General features: G+C 48.5%; 1 protein-coding gene across 1 annotated transcript in view; it reads left to right on the forward strand.

The window, feature by feature from the left end:
- Window positions 1-17,295, forward strand: part of CLCN1 (chloride voltage-gated channel 1) — a gene marked incomplete at its 5' end in the record, with an annotated part of 53,439 nt that overhangs the window by 3,624 nt on the left and 32,520 nt on the right. The window contains 2 exons of the mRNA XM_084623967.1: window positions 14,732-14,885; window positions 16,647-16,778. Coding sequence (XP_084480093.1) covers window positions 14,732-14,885; window positions 16,647-16,778 — 286 coding nt within the window. The remainder of the gene's footprint in view (window positions 1-14,731; window positions 14,886-16,646; window positions 16,779-17,295) is intronic.

Below are 17,295 nucleotides of genomic sequence, written 5' to 3' on the forward strand. Positions count from 1 at the left end.
ATCATCTATACATGAATGCTGCTGCACAGTGGAGTTTTGGATCATTCTATCTCTACATCTTAAATAAGACGCTTTCCCAAAGAAGTTCCAGGTGCTGCAGGGAGTGCAGCAAGCAGGTTGTGAGTCACACTAGAACAGTCTCCCATTCTGAGTCCCCCACTCGCAGCAGGGGGTTCTCTGAGCAGTGGGTGGGCGAGCAAAAGGGGAATTGGAGGTACAATAATTACCAGGAGATTGCTGTGGGAGATATGGTGGATGAGGCAATGACTTTATGTCCCGTTAGGTCTAGAGACTTATCTTGATATTTAAAGTTACACATGAAATGAATATAGTGAGGTCTCAAACATCAAGCCCAAGAGGAACTGTGGCCACATCACACTGCTAGTTGAAGTAGAACTGCAATAGCAGGGGGCTGCCGGGCAGGACTGAGGGGCATTGACAGGGCTGTGTGGGGAGCTCAACACTGGAATAGCATGGAGGTTGCAGGGCAGGACTGAGGGGCATTGGCAGGGCTGTGTGGGCAGCCCAGCACTGGGACAGCAGGGGATGAGGAGGCTGCTGTTAAGGCTAAGGTGAATGGGAAGCAGTTCGTGTTTTGGACTGAGTTATACTGGCAACTGCATGCAGTTGCCCAGGACAAGAATAGCAAATCGGTAAGTCTTGTGAGATCATCACTACATACATACATTTTACCTGGTGCTCTCTCCAGCCTCCCTTAGAATAACTCAAGGCATGAGGCTTCCCTCACTTCCTTTGGGAATCTCTTCTGTGCTCTAGTAGATTACTAGATTTCACCACTAAGAAATACTTTCTTATATCCATCCTGAAATTTACCATTGCCCAATTTCATTTAATTTACTTTTAGCTTCTTCTCCCTCCTCAGTATTTACACCCTTCAGATATTTGGAGACTGTTATTATGTTCCCTCTTAGTCATCATTTAGCCGAGCTAGACATACTTAGCCCCTTTAATCTTTCCTTTCAGGTCCATCCCTCCAGCTGCTTCTCAGGATCCTCTGCAAATTTCCTGTTTTTTTCTGGTACTGAGGTTGCTCCCTGTGCTGAAAAAGTGAAGTCACTGAACTAGTCCCATCAAGAGAGGGACTGTCTCTCACACACATACCCCACCCCCAGTCAATGGCAGGAAACCTGTTGTGCTATTTTTTTAGTTATACATCTCTTCTCCCCTGACAGAATGGGGAGTTCCTGGCATATCCCAGTTTTCCTAAGTACTAGGAATGCCAGACGCTTTAATTTTCAAGGCTCTGTCCTACTCTTTCCTCCTACCCCTTCCTCCTTATGATCTCAGACAATTCCAGAGGTCTAGAAGCACCTAGAAGCCTGGATATTTGGTCTGCCATCAGAACTGGACAGTTAATGTGATTTTTGGTATCCCCTGCTTCCAGTTGGGCAGGACCTGCTGTATGAAGGCCTTTCACTTGGGCTATTGCAACCCTTCCAGTTGATCCAGTCTAACCAGCCTGAATCAACAAATTTTTCTAGCTACTCCAGATAGGTTTTTTCACCTGGCCTCTTCTAGTTCATATTCCTTTTTCTTGTGAGACTCTTCCTCAGCCCCAACAAACAAACACTCACACACAAGCTCCATACAGACTTTAACCTGTCTTCACTGGACAGACCTTTCTTCCAAGTCCTTTCCCTGCCCCCTGGGACTAACTCATTTTCCTCCAAGTCCTGATTCTTTCATCCTCCTGTCAAATGAGGCTGCCCGGGCAAGTGCAGCAGGAGGCTGACTGGCTGGCAGCAGCACTCAGCTGGGTGGTCCCCTGGAGTTTCTGCTTTCAGGCCTCTTTAGACGAGTCAAAGCAGTCTTGTTTGAGCATCATACATCGCTCAGGTTCCAGTTCATAGCTTGGATGCTGTTCATTTTACCTGAACTAATGACAGTCCATTCCTGGTCCATGTGTGATAATGGAGCAAACATTAGGTGAGGTGATCCAGATACACTCAAATGCATTGGCCGGGTGAAATCCACATAACGAATGAGAGATGGCGCATGGTCTGGCGGCCAGGGCAGATAACTGGGAGTCAGAACTCCTGGGTTGTATTTGTGATGCTGACACTTATTTGCCATGTGAGCAAGTCCCTTTCCTACCTGATGCCTCAGTTTCTCCCTTCGTAACATGGGCATAATAATATTGACCTACCTCGCCTCAGGAGGCTGTGAGGCTTAATGTCTTCCGTGCTTTGAGATCCTTGGATGGAAATGTCTGACCAGGGAAGCAGTTAGTAACTAAATGAAACTGACCCTCTCTTTCCCAGACCTGCCTGCAGTGAGTTCTGAGCTCCTCTGCCTAGCACGTTTAGGTTTCCTGGTATGGGCAGCTGTCCTTGTGACCACCAGCTGGGGTCTGGAAGAACAAAAAGGAGGAAGAGATCTTCTTATGTTACTCAGTGTGGGTAACTCCTGCTCGTGTTAATGGCGGGGGAGATGGATTTATCCTAAAAGACTGGCATTAAGTATGAAATCCCTTGTTCTAACTCTTTGTCCCTTTTTCCCCTTGACAGAGACTTGGCTCCATCTCAGTGTACAGACTGCCTCTGCCTCCCAAAAGTGCCCAACCTGGCCCCACCACTGTAGGTTTCCTTCACTCAGTTCCCAACTCCCTTCCTATAATGCTGAGTTCTCCAGTTACACAACATCCCCACTACAGAAATGATCTAACACCCTCCAAGTACTCAAGATACATACTAACCCCTCCAGCTTCTACTCCTTGCCCACTAGTTCCCTCCTTATCCCTGGATGGCCTACAGTAGCCTTGCAGCAGGCAAGGTGCATTTCTAGGGTGGAGGAGGGATAAGGAGCATTTCCAACAACAGGGTAGTTAGCTGAGGAGCATGCCCAGCAGGTGGTATGGGACCATACAGTGTGCAGGGGGAACTGGGCAGTCTCTGACAGCCAGGAAAACGCCTTGGAAAAGCAGTGACTGAGTGAGCGGAGTGTGATAACTGCTTACAAGTATCTCCAGAGCGTAAACACCAAAGACTCTAGAGAGGGATTGTTCAGGCTGGTACAAGTGGAGATAGCTGAACTTCAGCAAATGGGGGACATTTTGGCCTGGTTAGAATCCCCAAGGGACGTGATGGCAGCCCCATCTCCTGCGGCACTTACAAATGAGTCTGGACAAACCCTCATGTATGGGGCTCAGGGTAACTCATGATGCTTTATGTCTCTCTCTTTTATATCCTGTGATTCTCCTGCTGAAGTGTCTGGTTCTGCTGTTCCAAGCAAGGCCCATCCCCCTCCTGGCACTCAGAAAATCTTAAAGGACTCTTGTGTGTGTGGGCTGGAGGGTGGGGGAGGGCTACATTCTGGGAGGTGTGAAGTACCAAGACCTCAGGACATGCCACCAGCAGGGGAACACGAGCTTCAATGAGCCCTCAAGCCAACGTCGGGTCATTGAAGGGCATGTGACGAGGAGCCGCCTATTCTCAGCTTCTCAAACAAATCACTCCCCACCCTACTTGCTGAGCCCAGAAGGAGGGAGGGCAGCTACTCCCTCTGGAGCCTGATACCCTACAAGAGAGCACAGCCAGGATCCCTGGAGTTTCCATAAAGAAAAGGAGTACTTGTGGCACCTTAGAGACTAACCAATTTATTTGAGCATGAGCTTTCGTGAGCTACAGCTCACTTCATCGGATCATCATGCATCCGATGAAGTGAGCTGTAGCTCACGAAAGCTCATGCTCAAATAAATTGGTTAGTCTCTAAGGTGCCACGAGTACTCCTTTTCTTTTTGCGAATACAGACTAACACGGCTGTTACTCTGAAACCTGGAGTTTCCATGTAACCCCGGACCTTCTAAGAGTACCTAGTCTCTGAGGACATTAAAGGGTGGGGAAGTCATACTGTTCTGAGCTGGTCTGTCTCCCTCAGCTCAAGTGTGTCCCTGCCTAGAGATCTCTCCTGCTCTCACTCTTTCTCTCTGTGAGGTGGCATGGCTGCCAAGTTTGGTGCAGCTCAATGTGGGACATTTCATGCAAATTATTTAATGACCTAATTTGCATATTTTAACTAATTTGCACATAGCCTTATACTTTCAAGCAGTGATGGAGACAGGGTGTGGAGCCACATAGAAGTAGGCATCTCTGGCGGAGGAGGTGTGGAGGTGTGGGGGTGCTGGTTAGTGGTCTGGGGTGCTGGAGAGTGGTAGGTTGAGTGGCTGCTGTTTCTGAGGTCTGGGGTAGCTATGTGCTCAGAGAGGGCTGTTTGAGGGAGTGGCTGAGGCCAGCACTAGGTCTGCCTCACATGTCTCTGCTGATTCTGCCTGTTGTTCCCTCCCCATTGGAATCCAGCACGGGTAGCTGCGAGAGGGGAGGCAGAGTGGCTGCCTGCAGGGCAGTCCCACAGCCACCCACCCTGGCAGGAAGAGAAGTTGGAGGCAATTCTTGCAGCCATCTGGACGTGAGAGATCCCAGCTGGCTGCAGGGAGGTGTGACAGGGATGGCTAATGCATGAGGCAGCCCTGAGGGCATCACCCTACGGTGAGCTGCACCAGCCCCCTGTATGTGTTCCCTAGCGATCCCCCAAATGGTATCTCTCAGCCCAACTTTCTCTTTGGCTGAAGAGAGCTGGAGATACTTGTGGTTGTATCTGGTACCCAAAGAAGGGGGTCTCAGAGGAGATTGAGGGCTGGCTGGCAGGTGGTGGAAGAAAGACTGAAATACTGAGCAAACCCCTATCCCCTGCCACCTTCAGACAAATTTTTAAAAATGCCATTTAAAAAATGCACATTCAAGGAGGTAGAGTTTGCTTTAGGCACCTGCAATGTCTACAGCGAAGGGTGGAGCTTCCACCTATCCCCAAATTCCCAGGACACCCACGGGGTTTATGAATTCTTTGTGGGATAACTAAAGTGGTAAAATAATTTCAAGAGTCCCATGCACACCCATAGCTGCTGCAGCCTCCACTCCCTGGGGAGAATGCTGTGTTCTCATGGCATCACAATGCAACAGTGAGTGAAAGCCCCACTGCAACTCATGGGATTTCATGTCAAAACCCGAGGGCATCTGTGTAAGCGGGGGAATGGTCCTGCTATTGTAGGGAACTTTCCTGGCTTATCCACTACCCTGGTGAAGTGGGCTAGAGAAAGGATCTGAGTTCTTGCTCCCACTTCCTTTAACCAGAGGCCTGCTTGACCTCAAGGGCTCCCCTTCCACTCTCCTGTGTGGCAGAGTCCTCGTATCCCCAACAAGACTGGGCCTAGGATTCCTGGGGGGCTTGACCCCCAACCTTGTTGTGGTCACTTAGAGTAGGGGCTAGGATGTCCCCACTCCGGGGTGCTCTCTCTGGATTGGATGCTTCCCTGACCCATTGATCATTTCATACAGTTCAAAGTAAATACAATTTATTAAACAGCAATCCATTAAAAAAATAAGGAAAAAATGGGAAAGGTTAAAGGAAAACACATAACCCTGCTCTGTGGCACGGGGACATCACAACCAGCGTCTCTGGAATGTAAGGGAAGTTCACAGTCTGTTCCTCACAAATCCCAGGCCTCCTTCTTAGGCCCTGGCTGTGCTGCAGGGATGCTGCGGGTCGGACACTTGCTCTGGCGGTGGCCATATGCTCTCAGGCTGTAGGTGGCAGGACCTTTCTTCCCAGTGTCGCCCCGCCCCGTCGAGGTTACGATCCCCCTCGAAGTCTGGCCTGCATGGGTGTCTTCCTGCACTGGGACTGCTGCCCAGGGTCCCCCTTGCTTTCCCCAGCTGCTCACTGCACCTGGCTCCGGATTGGTCCAGGCCCAGCTCCACTCTGCCTCAGCACTGCTGCTGCTGCTCTGCCTCCAGCTCCCTGAGCTGCTTCTCTGGCCCCTCTGGCTCTGGTTGCTGCAGCTCTGCTCCCAGGACAAGTCTGCTGTGTGGGCTGCTTCTGTCACTCTGCTCCCAGCACTGACCTGCTTCCTGGGCTGTTTTTCTAACCCCTCTGGATCTGACATAGCTCTGCTCCCTAGCTCAGCTTGGGCCCAGGCTTTCTTCTTAGCTCATCCCCACTCTGTCTGACCCAGGCAATTCCAGCTCACACAGAAGATGGGACCCCACTGGCCTCCTGACTCCCTGATTAGCCTGCCGGCCCTGTCAATCAGGCTGACCTGGAGCATTGGCCTCTCCCCATTGTTCACGGGGACTCTCAGTCTCAGGGTCCTGATTTCCCATCGACCCTTCCCCTTTCTTTTGGTACTAGGAGCTAGCCAACCAAAACACCCCCTGTGACGTTATGAGTGTAGTATAATATTTCATTGAAAGGTGAGATAAGGCCAGAAAGAATTAATTAACTCACAGACTGACCTGACCCATAGCTGAACTTTAAAGACTGGTTAGGAAGATATGTAAATGAATAGAGCTTTAAAATGCAAGCCTGCATTATTAGAGATAGAAGGGTAGATATGTGCTCAGGTCTTGTGATGTAAGCAAACAAGTCTTGTCTATTGCTATAGCTTTGATTCAAAGATCAAAAAAGGAATATTAACATTTATGAAGACACTTGAGTAAAATTGTATTGTTGTCTATATGTCTCTTTGAAGGTTGTGGTAACCTGTATCTGAACTGTTTAATGGATAAATTACCCTGTGCTAATTGCCATGATGTTTAGGAGAAGGAAAGTTAAGCCTATTGTTTTCTCAGGCCAAAAGGCTGTTGGAAATTTATAAAAACCTTGGGACATGATCCTTCTTCATCTCAGATCTACTTTGGGTTTCAAGAGGGGGAAACCTTAAGCCATAAGGATTGAGATCCCCAGTCACTGACTGGAGTCACACTGAATATGGACATTGGACTATAACCTATGGACCATTTCTAAAAGGATTTTTGGCAACTACAAGCTCATCTCTGCTATCTATCTGAACCTCAAGAATTGAATTCAAGTCTGTATGGAGATTGATCTTTTAACCAACACTCTCTCTTCTTTTTTTAATAAATTTTAGTTTAGTTAACAAAAATTGACTATAGTGTGTATTTTGGGTAAGATCTAAGTTATAATTGTACCTGGGTCTGGGGCCTGATCCTTTGGGATTGGGAAAACCTGTTATTTTATATGATGAAGTAAGATTTTCAGAATTCATAGAATATCAGGGTTGGAAGGGACCTTAGGAGGTCATCTAGTCCAACCCCCTGCTGAAAAGCAGGACCAATCCCCAATTTTTGCCCCAGATCCCTAAATGGCCCCCTCAAGGATTGAACTCACAACCCTGGGTTTAGCAGGCCAATGTTCAAACCACTGAGCTACCCCTTCCTCTCCAAGTCATCATTATATGGTTGACGTGTGACTGGATAGAGGCCTGAGGCTTGGTACTTTAAGGGAACTGCATTGTTTGAACTTCTGAGTAACCAGTGAGGTACAGTAACTCCTCACTTAATGTTGTAGTTATGTTCCTGAAAAATGCAACTTTAAGTGAAATGATGTTAAACGAATCCAATTTTCCCATAAGATTTAATGTAAATGCGGGGGGTTAGGTTTCAAGGAAAAAATTTTTGGGCAGACAAAAGGCATTATGTACTGTACAGTACTGTACTGTGGTTGGGAAGTGCCCCTGGCTTACCCCACACAGGCACAGCCCACTGCAGGCAAGGACGCTAGGAAGCACCTTCGCAGCAGCAGTGGCAGCTTACCCAGAGAAGAATATGCGTCGACTTTGCCAGGGGATGCTCCAGACCCACCTCTTCCTGTCCCCGCTCCACTCCAGGCCCTCCTCTTCCCACTCCCACTCCACCTCTTCTCTGGAGCACACCGCATCCCCGCTCCTTTCCCCCCTCCCCGAAAGTCCTAAGCGCTGCCAAACAGCTGTTTGTCGGCGATTAGGACTTTCTGGGGAGGAGGGAGAGGAGTGGAGACGTGGCGCTTTCTGACTTTCTGGGACGGTGGGAAAGGAGGGGGCTCTCTTCCCCCTCCCTCCCAGAAAGTGGGGGAAGCGCTGGGAGGGAGGGGGAGGAGGTGGAGAAGGGGAACTTGTGCAATGCTCCCTTGTAAAGTTGCTGCTCTTCCACAAAATCTTACAAGCAGTGGACAGAGCAGGCAGCCAAACGATGTTATAAGGGAGCATTGCACAACTTTAAATGAGCATGTTCCCTAATTGAGCAGCGACGTAACTTTGAAACAACGTTAAGGAGAGAGGACTTTAAGTGAGGAGTTACTGTACTATAGAAGCTGTTTTGTGTTGGCTTGGTATATCTAAATATTGGAATATCCACCAGGTTTTGGGGTTTGTCTGCCCCGTTCTGTTTGCAGTTCACCCTAATTGAGTGACCTCAGCTGGCTCCCATGGGCAGCATCATTACAACAGTCCCCTTACATCTGCACCAATTCCAGGGAGTGTCTGTAACCAGAAGAAATTTCACATTTGATTATACCATACTGTACATCTCTATATATTTGCTGGCTTATTTGAGTTACCCACACCACTCTGTGCAACACCTGGCCTTTTCAGAAGGTCTCTCCTCCAACTATTACCAGGCATAGTCCAGTTTAGTTTATGGGGTTTGCAGAAGTAATAGCACCTGAAAGGGGGATGGGTGCAGACCATGCATTTAGATTAAAATATAGAGGGATAAATTCAGTCCTGGTGTAAGTGTGTGCTCCTCCAGTGAAACCAACTGCTTTGCATGAGATCTGAATTTGGCCCATCTTTTCTAATAGGGGAAGCAGGGTCACACTAGTCAGCCCCGTGAGGTGGAGTGGATCCACAGCTGGGACATAGGGACAAGGCGAGCAAGGAGAGCAGGAGTGGAAACACTAAAGACTTTTGACAGGGGAGTCAGGCCTCCCTGGAGAGGGATCTGAGGATGTTTACACCTTTACACTGTATTATTACTATTATTAAGCTCAAAACAATACCCCCATGGGCTTTACAGAATGAGACAATGCTCTCCCGATACCTGGTGCCATGTCTTGCCGAGACAACAGATGGGGGGGGGCATGCAGGGTCACATGCCCACCCCCACCCCCCAAGATTTCTGCCAGGGTTCACACCACAATATGGTCAGCAGCAACCTTTTGGCACTGTGAAGGAGGGAAGTGACAGGAGCTACTTCCAGATGCAGCAGGGGAGGAGGGGAGGAAGGGATGACCTGGCCATGTCTTTGCAGAGTTCATTTCTTTTTCTTCTCCCCTCATGCCCCCCATTCCCAGCTGGAAGCAGCTTGTTCCTTCCTCCCTGCACATTGTTTTTTTTTTTTTTAATTTTGTATTTATTTTATTTTTTTACAAGAGGAATAAAAACTTTTATTTGAAAATAGGCCCCCCACATTTCATATTTCTGCCAAGAAGAGCTCTACAAAAATAATTCTCTAAAGAGAAAATCTGAATAATCACAAGAAGAACAACGTTAACCCTCCCCAACAGCAGCAGGATCAGGCAGCTAATACCTCCAGGCTGCTGCTGGGCACTGACATAACCCAACCACCTCCTGTCCCCCGGCTCCAGCATGGGCAGGAAGGGGTTAAGCCCTAAGGACATATTGTGCACCAGGGCCCAGGGAACCTGACTTCAGGGCCTTCAGTGAACCAGCCAGAGAGGTGGCTCAGCAGGGGAGGATACAGGAACAAGCTGGAAATTGCTTCCCCCCCCCAACTCCAGAGCTAAGCTGAGGGGTGGAGAGGCTTTCCCATGCCAGTGCTGTGCAGGGCTTTGGCACATGTAGGGCTTGGCTCCTCCTGGCCAGTGACTGGGCCGGTGGGTCTTGAGCTTTCCCAGGGCGCTGGCCCAGCCAGAGGCAGTGGGGGAAGGAAGGAGCCTGACAGCCAGGCTGTGATGAGCTGAGAGCTCTGACCAGGAGCTGGTTCTCTGCACAGTGCTGGGAGCAGGATGTGCCCCACCTGGGGCGATATGGAGGAGCAGCGGGGCTTAGGGGGTGAAGGGGCAAAGCAGGGAGAGGACAGTGAGAGGGGGAGTCCATAAAGGTGACACGTAACTGGCCGCCGCCTGGTGCCTGCCTGCATTGACTAACCACCACAGCTTGCAATGCACAGTTAGTGCCAGCCAGAAATGGGATGCGGGACGGGTCTTGAGGGCCAAAAGCCAGCATGTAGCAGGGGCTGTGCTGACAGACCAGAGGGGGGAGCGGCTGGCCCTGCGCGCTGCATCTTTGCTCCGTCACCAGCCTTGCACACGCACCCCCATCGTCAGTCACTGTACCCCCTCCCTGCTCCCTGCTAGTGGGCTGGTGACTGACGAGCAGGGATCTGGCCAGCAGCAGGACCCGCCAGTACTGATGCGGGGTGGGGGGAGACAGAAAATATGGGAAAATTTACCCATTTTAAAGAAAAAGTCAGGACACCTGCAGGGGGGCTTAAATACGGGACTATCCCTTTAAAAACGGGACATCTGGTCACCCTAGTCATTCCCAGCTTGCGTAGACATTCCTGCAATAGCTCTGATTTAGCTAGTGCACTGAGAATAGAAGTAGCCATGGTGGTGCAAATGGCAAGCCGCCACAAGTATGATCCCATCCAAGATGCAAGGCACATACTGTGGGCAGCTAGCCCCTCCCACCACTGCATCTGTGCTTCTATTTTTAGCACCCTAGCTCAGTCTGAGCTAGTGCAGGTATGTCTACTTAAGCCGCTAATTACACCTTCCAGCTCAAAGTGTAAACATAGCCTTAGTATTTACCATCTCAATGATTCCAGATCAACTGTACTCCATTTACAAGTAAAAAAGTTTTCTTTTTAAAAGCAGCACCACAACATCCCTTTGAGATGTGAGGGTCAAGCTGGGATCTTTCCATCCTGCACAACATCAACATAATTAGGCTCTCTGTGACACCTGTGCCTTTTGGGAGGTGGTGGGGGGCAGTTTACAGGCACAGATAAGACTACACTTTGAAGACAATGTGGTTGCACAGGTGTCAGTGAGGACACAATTTGTGTAGCAGAACCTTTATTATGGTTTATGAAGAGGGAAGGAGCCCAGCTTGACTCTCAAATACCAGGCTGAATGTGCAAAGTTGGCAGCAGGTGAAAATGTTTTTTTACTAGTAAACTGCATACGTTTGAGCTAAGAAATGATAAACACGTAGCCCTATCATGGCATTTATGTGGACATGCTTTTTAAAGTCCTGAGGTAAGTGGGGAAGTGGGATACCGGGAGGAAGCACGAGCAGGAGATGGTGAGAGGGAAGGGCTCCTGCCTCATACTGAGAAAGAGGGACGATCAGCCATTTATCTCAAGTGCCTATACACAAATGCAAGATGCCTGGGAAACAAGCAGGGAGAACTGGAAGTCCTGGCAGAGTCAAGGAATTATGATGTGATTGGAATAACAGAGACTTGGTGGGATAACTCACATGACTGGAGTACTATCATGGATGGATATAAACTGTTCAGGAAGGACAGGCAGGGCAGAAAAGATGGGGGAGTTGCATTGTATGTAAGAGAACAGTATGACTGCTCAGAGCTCTGGTATGAAACCGCAGAAAAATCTGAGAGTCTCTGGATTAAGTTTAGAAGCATGAGCAACAAGGGTGATATCGTGGTGGGAGTCTGCTATAGGCCACCGAACCAGGGGGATGAGGTGGACGAGGCTTTCGTCTGACAACTAACAGAAGCTACTAGATCACAGGCCCTGGTTCTCATGGGAGACTTCAATCACCCTGATATCTGCTGGGAGAGCAATACAGCGGTGCACAGACAATCCAGGAAGTTTTTGGAAAGTGTAGGGGACAATTTCCTGGTGCAAGTGCTGAAGGAACCAACGAGGGGCAGAACTCTTCTTGACCTGCTGCTCACAAACCAGGAAGAATTAGTAGGGGGAGCAAAAGTGGATGGGAACCTGGGAGGCAGTGACTATGAGATGGTCAAGTTCAGGAAACCTGACACAGGGAAGAAAGGAGAGCAGCAGAATACGGACCTTGGACTTCAGAAAAGGAGACTTTGACTCCCTCAGGGAACTGATGGGCAGGATCCCCTGGGAGAATAACATGCGGGGGAAAGGAGTCCAGGAGAGCTGGCTGTATTTTAAAGAATCCTTATTGAGGTTACAGGGACAAACCATCCCAATGTGTAGAAAGAATAGCAAATATTGCAGACGACCAGCTTGGCTTAACAGCGAAATCCTTGTTGATCTTAAACACAAAAAAGAAGCTTACAAGAAGTGGAAGATTGGACAAATGACCAGGGAGGACTACAAAAATATTGCTCAGGCATGCAGGAGTGAAATCAGGAAGGCCAAATCACACTTGGAGTTGCAGCTAGCAAGGGATGTTAAGAGGAACAAGAAGGGTGTCTACAGGTATGTTAGCAACAAGAAGAAGGTCAGGGAAAGTGTGGACCCCCTACTGAATGGGGGAGGCAAACTAGTGACAGAGGATGTGGAAAAAGCTAATGTACTCAATGCTTTTTTTGCCTCTGTCTTCACGAACAAGGTCAGCTCCCAGACTACTGCACTGGGCAGCACAGCATGGGGAGGAGGTGACCAACCCTCTGTTGAGAAAGAAGTGGTTTGGGACTATTTAGAAAAGCTGGACGAGCACAAGTCCATGGGGCCGGATGCGCTGCATCCGAGAGTGCTAAAGGAGTTGGCGGATGTGATTGCAGAGCCATTGGCCATTATCTTTGAAAACTCATGGTGATCGGGGAGGTCCTGGACGACTGGAAAAAGGCTAATTTAGTGCCCATCTTTAAAAAAGGGAAGAAGGAGGATCCTGGGAACTACAGGCCAGTCAGCCTCACCTCAGTCCTTGGAAAAATCATGGAGCAGGTCCTCAAGGAATCAATTCTGAAGCACTTAGAGGAGAGGAAAGTGATCAGGAACAGTCAGCATGGATTCACCAAGGGCAAGTCATGCCTGACTAATCTAATTGCCTTCTATGATGAGATAACTGGCTCTGTGGATGAGGGGAAAGCAGTGGACGTGTTATTCCTTGACTTTAGTAAAGCTTTTGACACGGTCTCCCACAGTATTCTTGCCATCAAGTTAAAGAAGTATGGGCTGGATGAATGGACTATAAGGTGGATAGAAAGCTGGCTATATTGTCGGGCTCAACGGGTAGTGATCAATGGCTCCATGTCTAGGTGGCAGCTGGTATCAAGCGGAGTGCCCCAAGGGTCGGTCCTGGGGCCGGTTTTGTTCAATATCTTCATTAATGATCTGAAGGATGGGATGGATTACACCCTCAGTAAGTTTGCAGATGACACTAAACTGGGAGGAGAGGTAGATAAGCTGGAGGGTAGGGATAGGATACAGAGGGACCTAGACAAATTAGAGGATTGGGCCAAATGAAATCTGATGAGGTTCAACAAGGACAAGTGCAGAGGCCTGCACTTAGGACGGAAGAATCCCATGCACCGCTACAGACTAGGGACCAAATGGCTAGGCATTAGTTCTGCAGAAAAGGACCTAGGGGTTACAGTGGACAAGAAGCTGGATATGAGTCAACAGTGTGCCCTTGTTGCCAAGAAGGCCAATGGCATTTTGGCTGTATATGTAGGGGCATTGCCAGCAGATGGAGGGACATGATCGTTCCCCTCTATGCGACATTGGTGAGGCCTCATCTGGAGTAGTGTGTCCAGTTTTGGGCCCCACACTACAAGAAGGATGTGAAAAAATTGGAAAGCGTCCAGCAGAGGGCAACAAAAATGATTAGGGGACTGGAACACATGAGTTATGAGGAGAGGCTGAGGGAACTGGGATTGTTTAGTCTGCGGAAAAGAAGAATGAGGGGGGATTTGATAGCTGCTTTCAGCTACCTGAAAGGGGGGTTCCAAAGAGAATGGATCTTTACTGTTCTCAGTGGTAGCAGATGACAGAACGAGGAGTAATGGTCTCAAGTTGCAGTGGGGGAGGTTTAGGTTGGATATTAGGAAAAATGTTTTCACTAGGAGGGTGGTGAAACACTGGAATGCGTTACCTAGGGAGATGGTGGAATCTCCTTCCTTAGAAGTTTTTAAGGTCAGGCTTGACAAAGCCCTGGCTGGGATGATTTAGTTGGGGATTGGTCCTGCTTTGAGCAGGGGGTTGGACTAGATGACCTCCTGAGGTCCCTTCCAACCCTGATATTCTATGATTCTATGAAAGCAAGGCCGTATTTCAAACCATTGTAGGGAAAATGCAGCTTTAATACTATAGTTTAGTCCAGGCAATGGAGAAAGATGATTTGTCACCACTGAGAGATTCAAGCTGAGCTCTATCACTGGTGGATTAACGATCACCCAATTCTGGCACAATGTGGAGGGAGGATGGGATGGTCAGCAAAAGCCCCATTCTGCCCTAAATGAGCCTGTTGGTCCTTACTAGGAATGGAAGTTGTTGGGAGTCTGTAGCCCTGGAGTAGACTGTGGATGATGGCCTGGCCCCAGCAATATGGTGACAGGAGACATGTTTGAGGGAAGATCAGTCACATGGAGTATGTAATATTCATGCCACCCCCCAATCCCAGACCATGCTTGCTGTGGAGAGGAGCTGCTCACAGTGGTCACACCCAGTCTTAAGTGGCTGGAGATGATGGGGAGCGATTGTAGGCAGGGAACAGTGGATGGGCTACTCTGGGTGTGAAGTTGTTTCCTCCCAATAGGTAAGGACCAGCAGAGGAGAAGAACAATGAGACAAACTCTGTCTGTCTGGGTCTTCCTGAGTTTCTGTCTTCTCTGTTTGGGTTTGTGCATCTGACTGTCTGTGGTACTCTCTGTCCATCTGTGGAGCTGTCTCTTTGTCTCTGTCTGTGAATTGGGACATTAACCTTGCTTTTTCCTCTCATCTTTCCCTCTTCTGGCTCCTCTAGCTCTATAGGCAGTACACAGACCAGCTCTCTGACTTTGCACAGAAGGAAGCGGCAAAACTACTGGGTGAGAAAGAAACCCAAGGGAACAGCCAGAGCCCCCAGAAACAGGACAGCCAGACAGAAGTCAAAGAGGAGCGGTACTCCAAATGCCAAGGTAGGACCACTCAGCTGCACTGGACAGACAGGCTCACTTTATTACCAAAAGATGGACAGTTCAAGCTGGAGGTGCAGAGGGATGGAATTCAAGTGGGGCAAAAGGGGGACAAGTGCACACTGTTCCAGGAGAAGGAGGAAGAAGTCCCACTGGGTGGAAGAGGAGAAGCTAACAGAGGCTAAATTTCCTTTCCCATCTGCCCCGCAGGAATATGTGTGACAGCAAGGGATAGTTTTTCTCAGAGCAGTCTCTCCTTCCATCACACAGTAGGTTACAGATCTCCTGTAGGGGGAGATCTGTAGAAAGAGGCCTTTTCACACTTGCGGGATCATTTGAGGAGATCTCTCCTTCCGGTGCACAAGAGGTTAAACACCCCATCCTGCCCATACTGCAGATGACTTTGCAGTACTGTATAGCACAGGGATATGTGCCGAGTCCTCCAGCACTCAGACATGATGTTTCCACAGGAGCTGCTTGTGATGGGATCTCCAGGGTGCAGCCTGAGAGTGTGGGACTGCTGTGTGCCCTGAACTCTCTCCAGCCTGGGCTATCTCTCACAATGCCTTGCTAGCAACCAACAGCAAGCCCCTCCAGGCACTGTGATCACTCAACACAACAGCATGTGGAGCCCCACACCCAGCTTTATTGCATGAATGCTCCCAGAGCCACTCATGAATCACATAGAGAAAGGCACCAGAGTCAAATCCCCCAAGCTCCCAGCACTGTACCCCAGGAATATACTGTCTTGCACTGCTTATGATGAGCAATGCCGATTTATTAATTGGTTCACCACTTCATCAATGGAAAGTGGACATACACCAGCCTTTGCAAAACCTAAGCAGATTTACCACACACTTCATACAAACTTGCTGGTAAAGGTAAATAGTTAAACAAATTTATTTACTACAAAAGATAAATTTTAAGTGTTTTAAGTGATAGGCAAATAGTCAGAGTTAGTTACTAAAAGAAATAAAATATAAGCACGCTGTCTAAATTTTCAACCCTATTAGACTCAGCAACATATAGATTAAGCAGTTTTTCTCACCCCACTGGATATTGCAGTCCCTAGTATACAGATTTCACCCTTGAAATCTGGGCCAGTCCCCTCAGTTGGAGTCTTCAGAGTGTCCTTGTTGCTTGCAGCGTAGGTGGGGGCAGGGGAAAGGTCCAGCTTGTGGCCACTGTGTTCTGTTTTATACCCTCAGTCCCATGTACTTGGGGAGCACAAGTCCAGGCATGTCTGGGGGCATTGCTGAGTCTCCAGGCAAGGTTGAGCAATTCCCCTGGTGTGGCCTCATGATGCATTCAGGTGAGTCATTGAATTGCAACTCCCTTGCTGGACAATGGTTGTTGATGGGTTGTTTGACATTCCACCCGGACATTGGTTATTTTCCTTGCTGTTGCCTCTGGGGAGCTAATATCTGGCTGATCCCCCAATTTACAGCATGGTTTAGTGACAACCATACACAATCTCACAACTTCATAGGCATTAATGATATACATATTTGGATAGAAAAATGACTTTCAGCAGATTATAACCTTTCCCCTGATACCTCACATGGCTTGCTTTATATGCAAGATCACAAATATATATAAATGAGGAATATGGAGGTTACAGGGTGCTCCCCCAAGGTATAGAATGTCACACTGCTATCTTGCCATCCTCAATAAGGGAAAGAAGAGACAGACACGGGGCTTCCTCAATATTTCTTGACCCTCCCTGGCTTACCCTCTTGTCTCAAGACTTTTTCTCATCCACAGACTGTTCTAGACACATTCAGAAATATGTTACCAAGAAGCTTGGAGAAGACTGGATATTCCTGGTTCTGTTGGGTCTGGTCATGGCACTGGTGAGCTGGGGAATGGATTATGCCAGCGCCAAGAGCCTGCAGGGTGGGTCCCATTCAGGTGCTATGAAACTGCCTCATAAATCACATGAACAATTCACTTCTATGCCTAATGTCTCATGTTCCTCATCCTTCAGCACCAGTTCCCTGCAGCACATTGCCCCATAGTGCCATTGGGGTCAGTACTAACTCCCAGGGCAGAATATCCCCTAGTTTGTTACCCACACCACTCCCTGAGTACAGCTTTTCTCGCACCACACTGGGGCACTGGGATCAGTACTGACCTAGAGGGGAGAGTATCCTCTTCTAAAGAGTCACACTAGATCTTGCAGAACATTCATTTTATTTGGAAGTTGCTCCTCAAAATATAGGCCAGACATCCTCTGCTTAGCTTAGGATATTTAACAGTTACAGACCAAGGTAGAATGGTATGGCTTGACCATGAAGTCGTGTTAATTTAATATTATATTTCTCCTCTCAAGATACATACGTACACACAGCTCCTCTAATCCAGTCCCCACGTCCTCTTTATACTGGGGTGAATTCAGTCTTCAGGTTCATTC

This window comes from Lepidochelys olivacea (genome assembly GCF_965140295.1).
Source record: "Lepidochelys olivacea isolate rLepOli2 genome assembly, chromosome: 1".
Taxonomy (NCBI): Eukaryota; Metazoa; Chordata; order Testudines; family Cheloniidae; genus Lepidochelys; species Lepidochelys olivacea.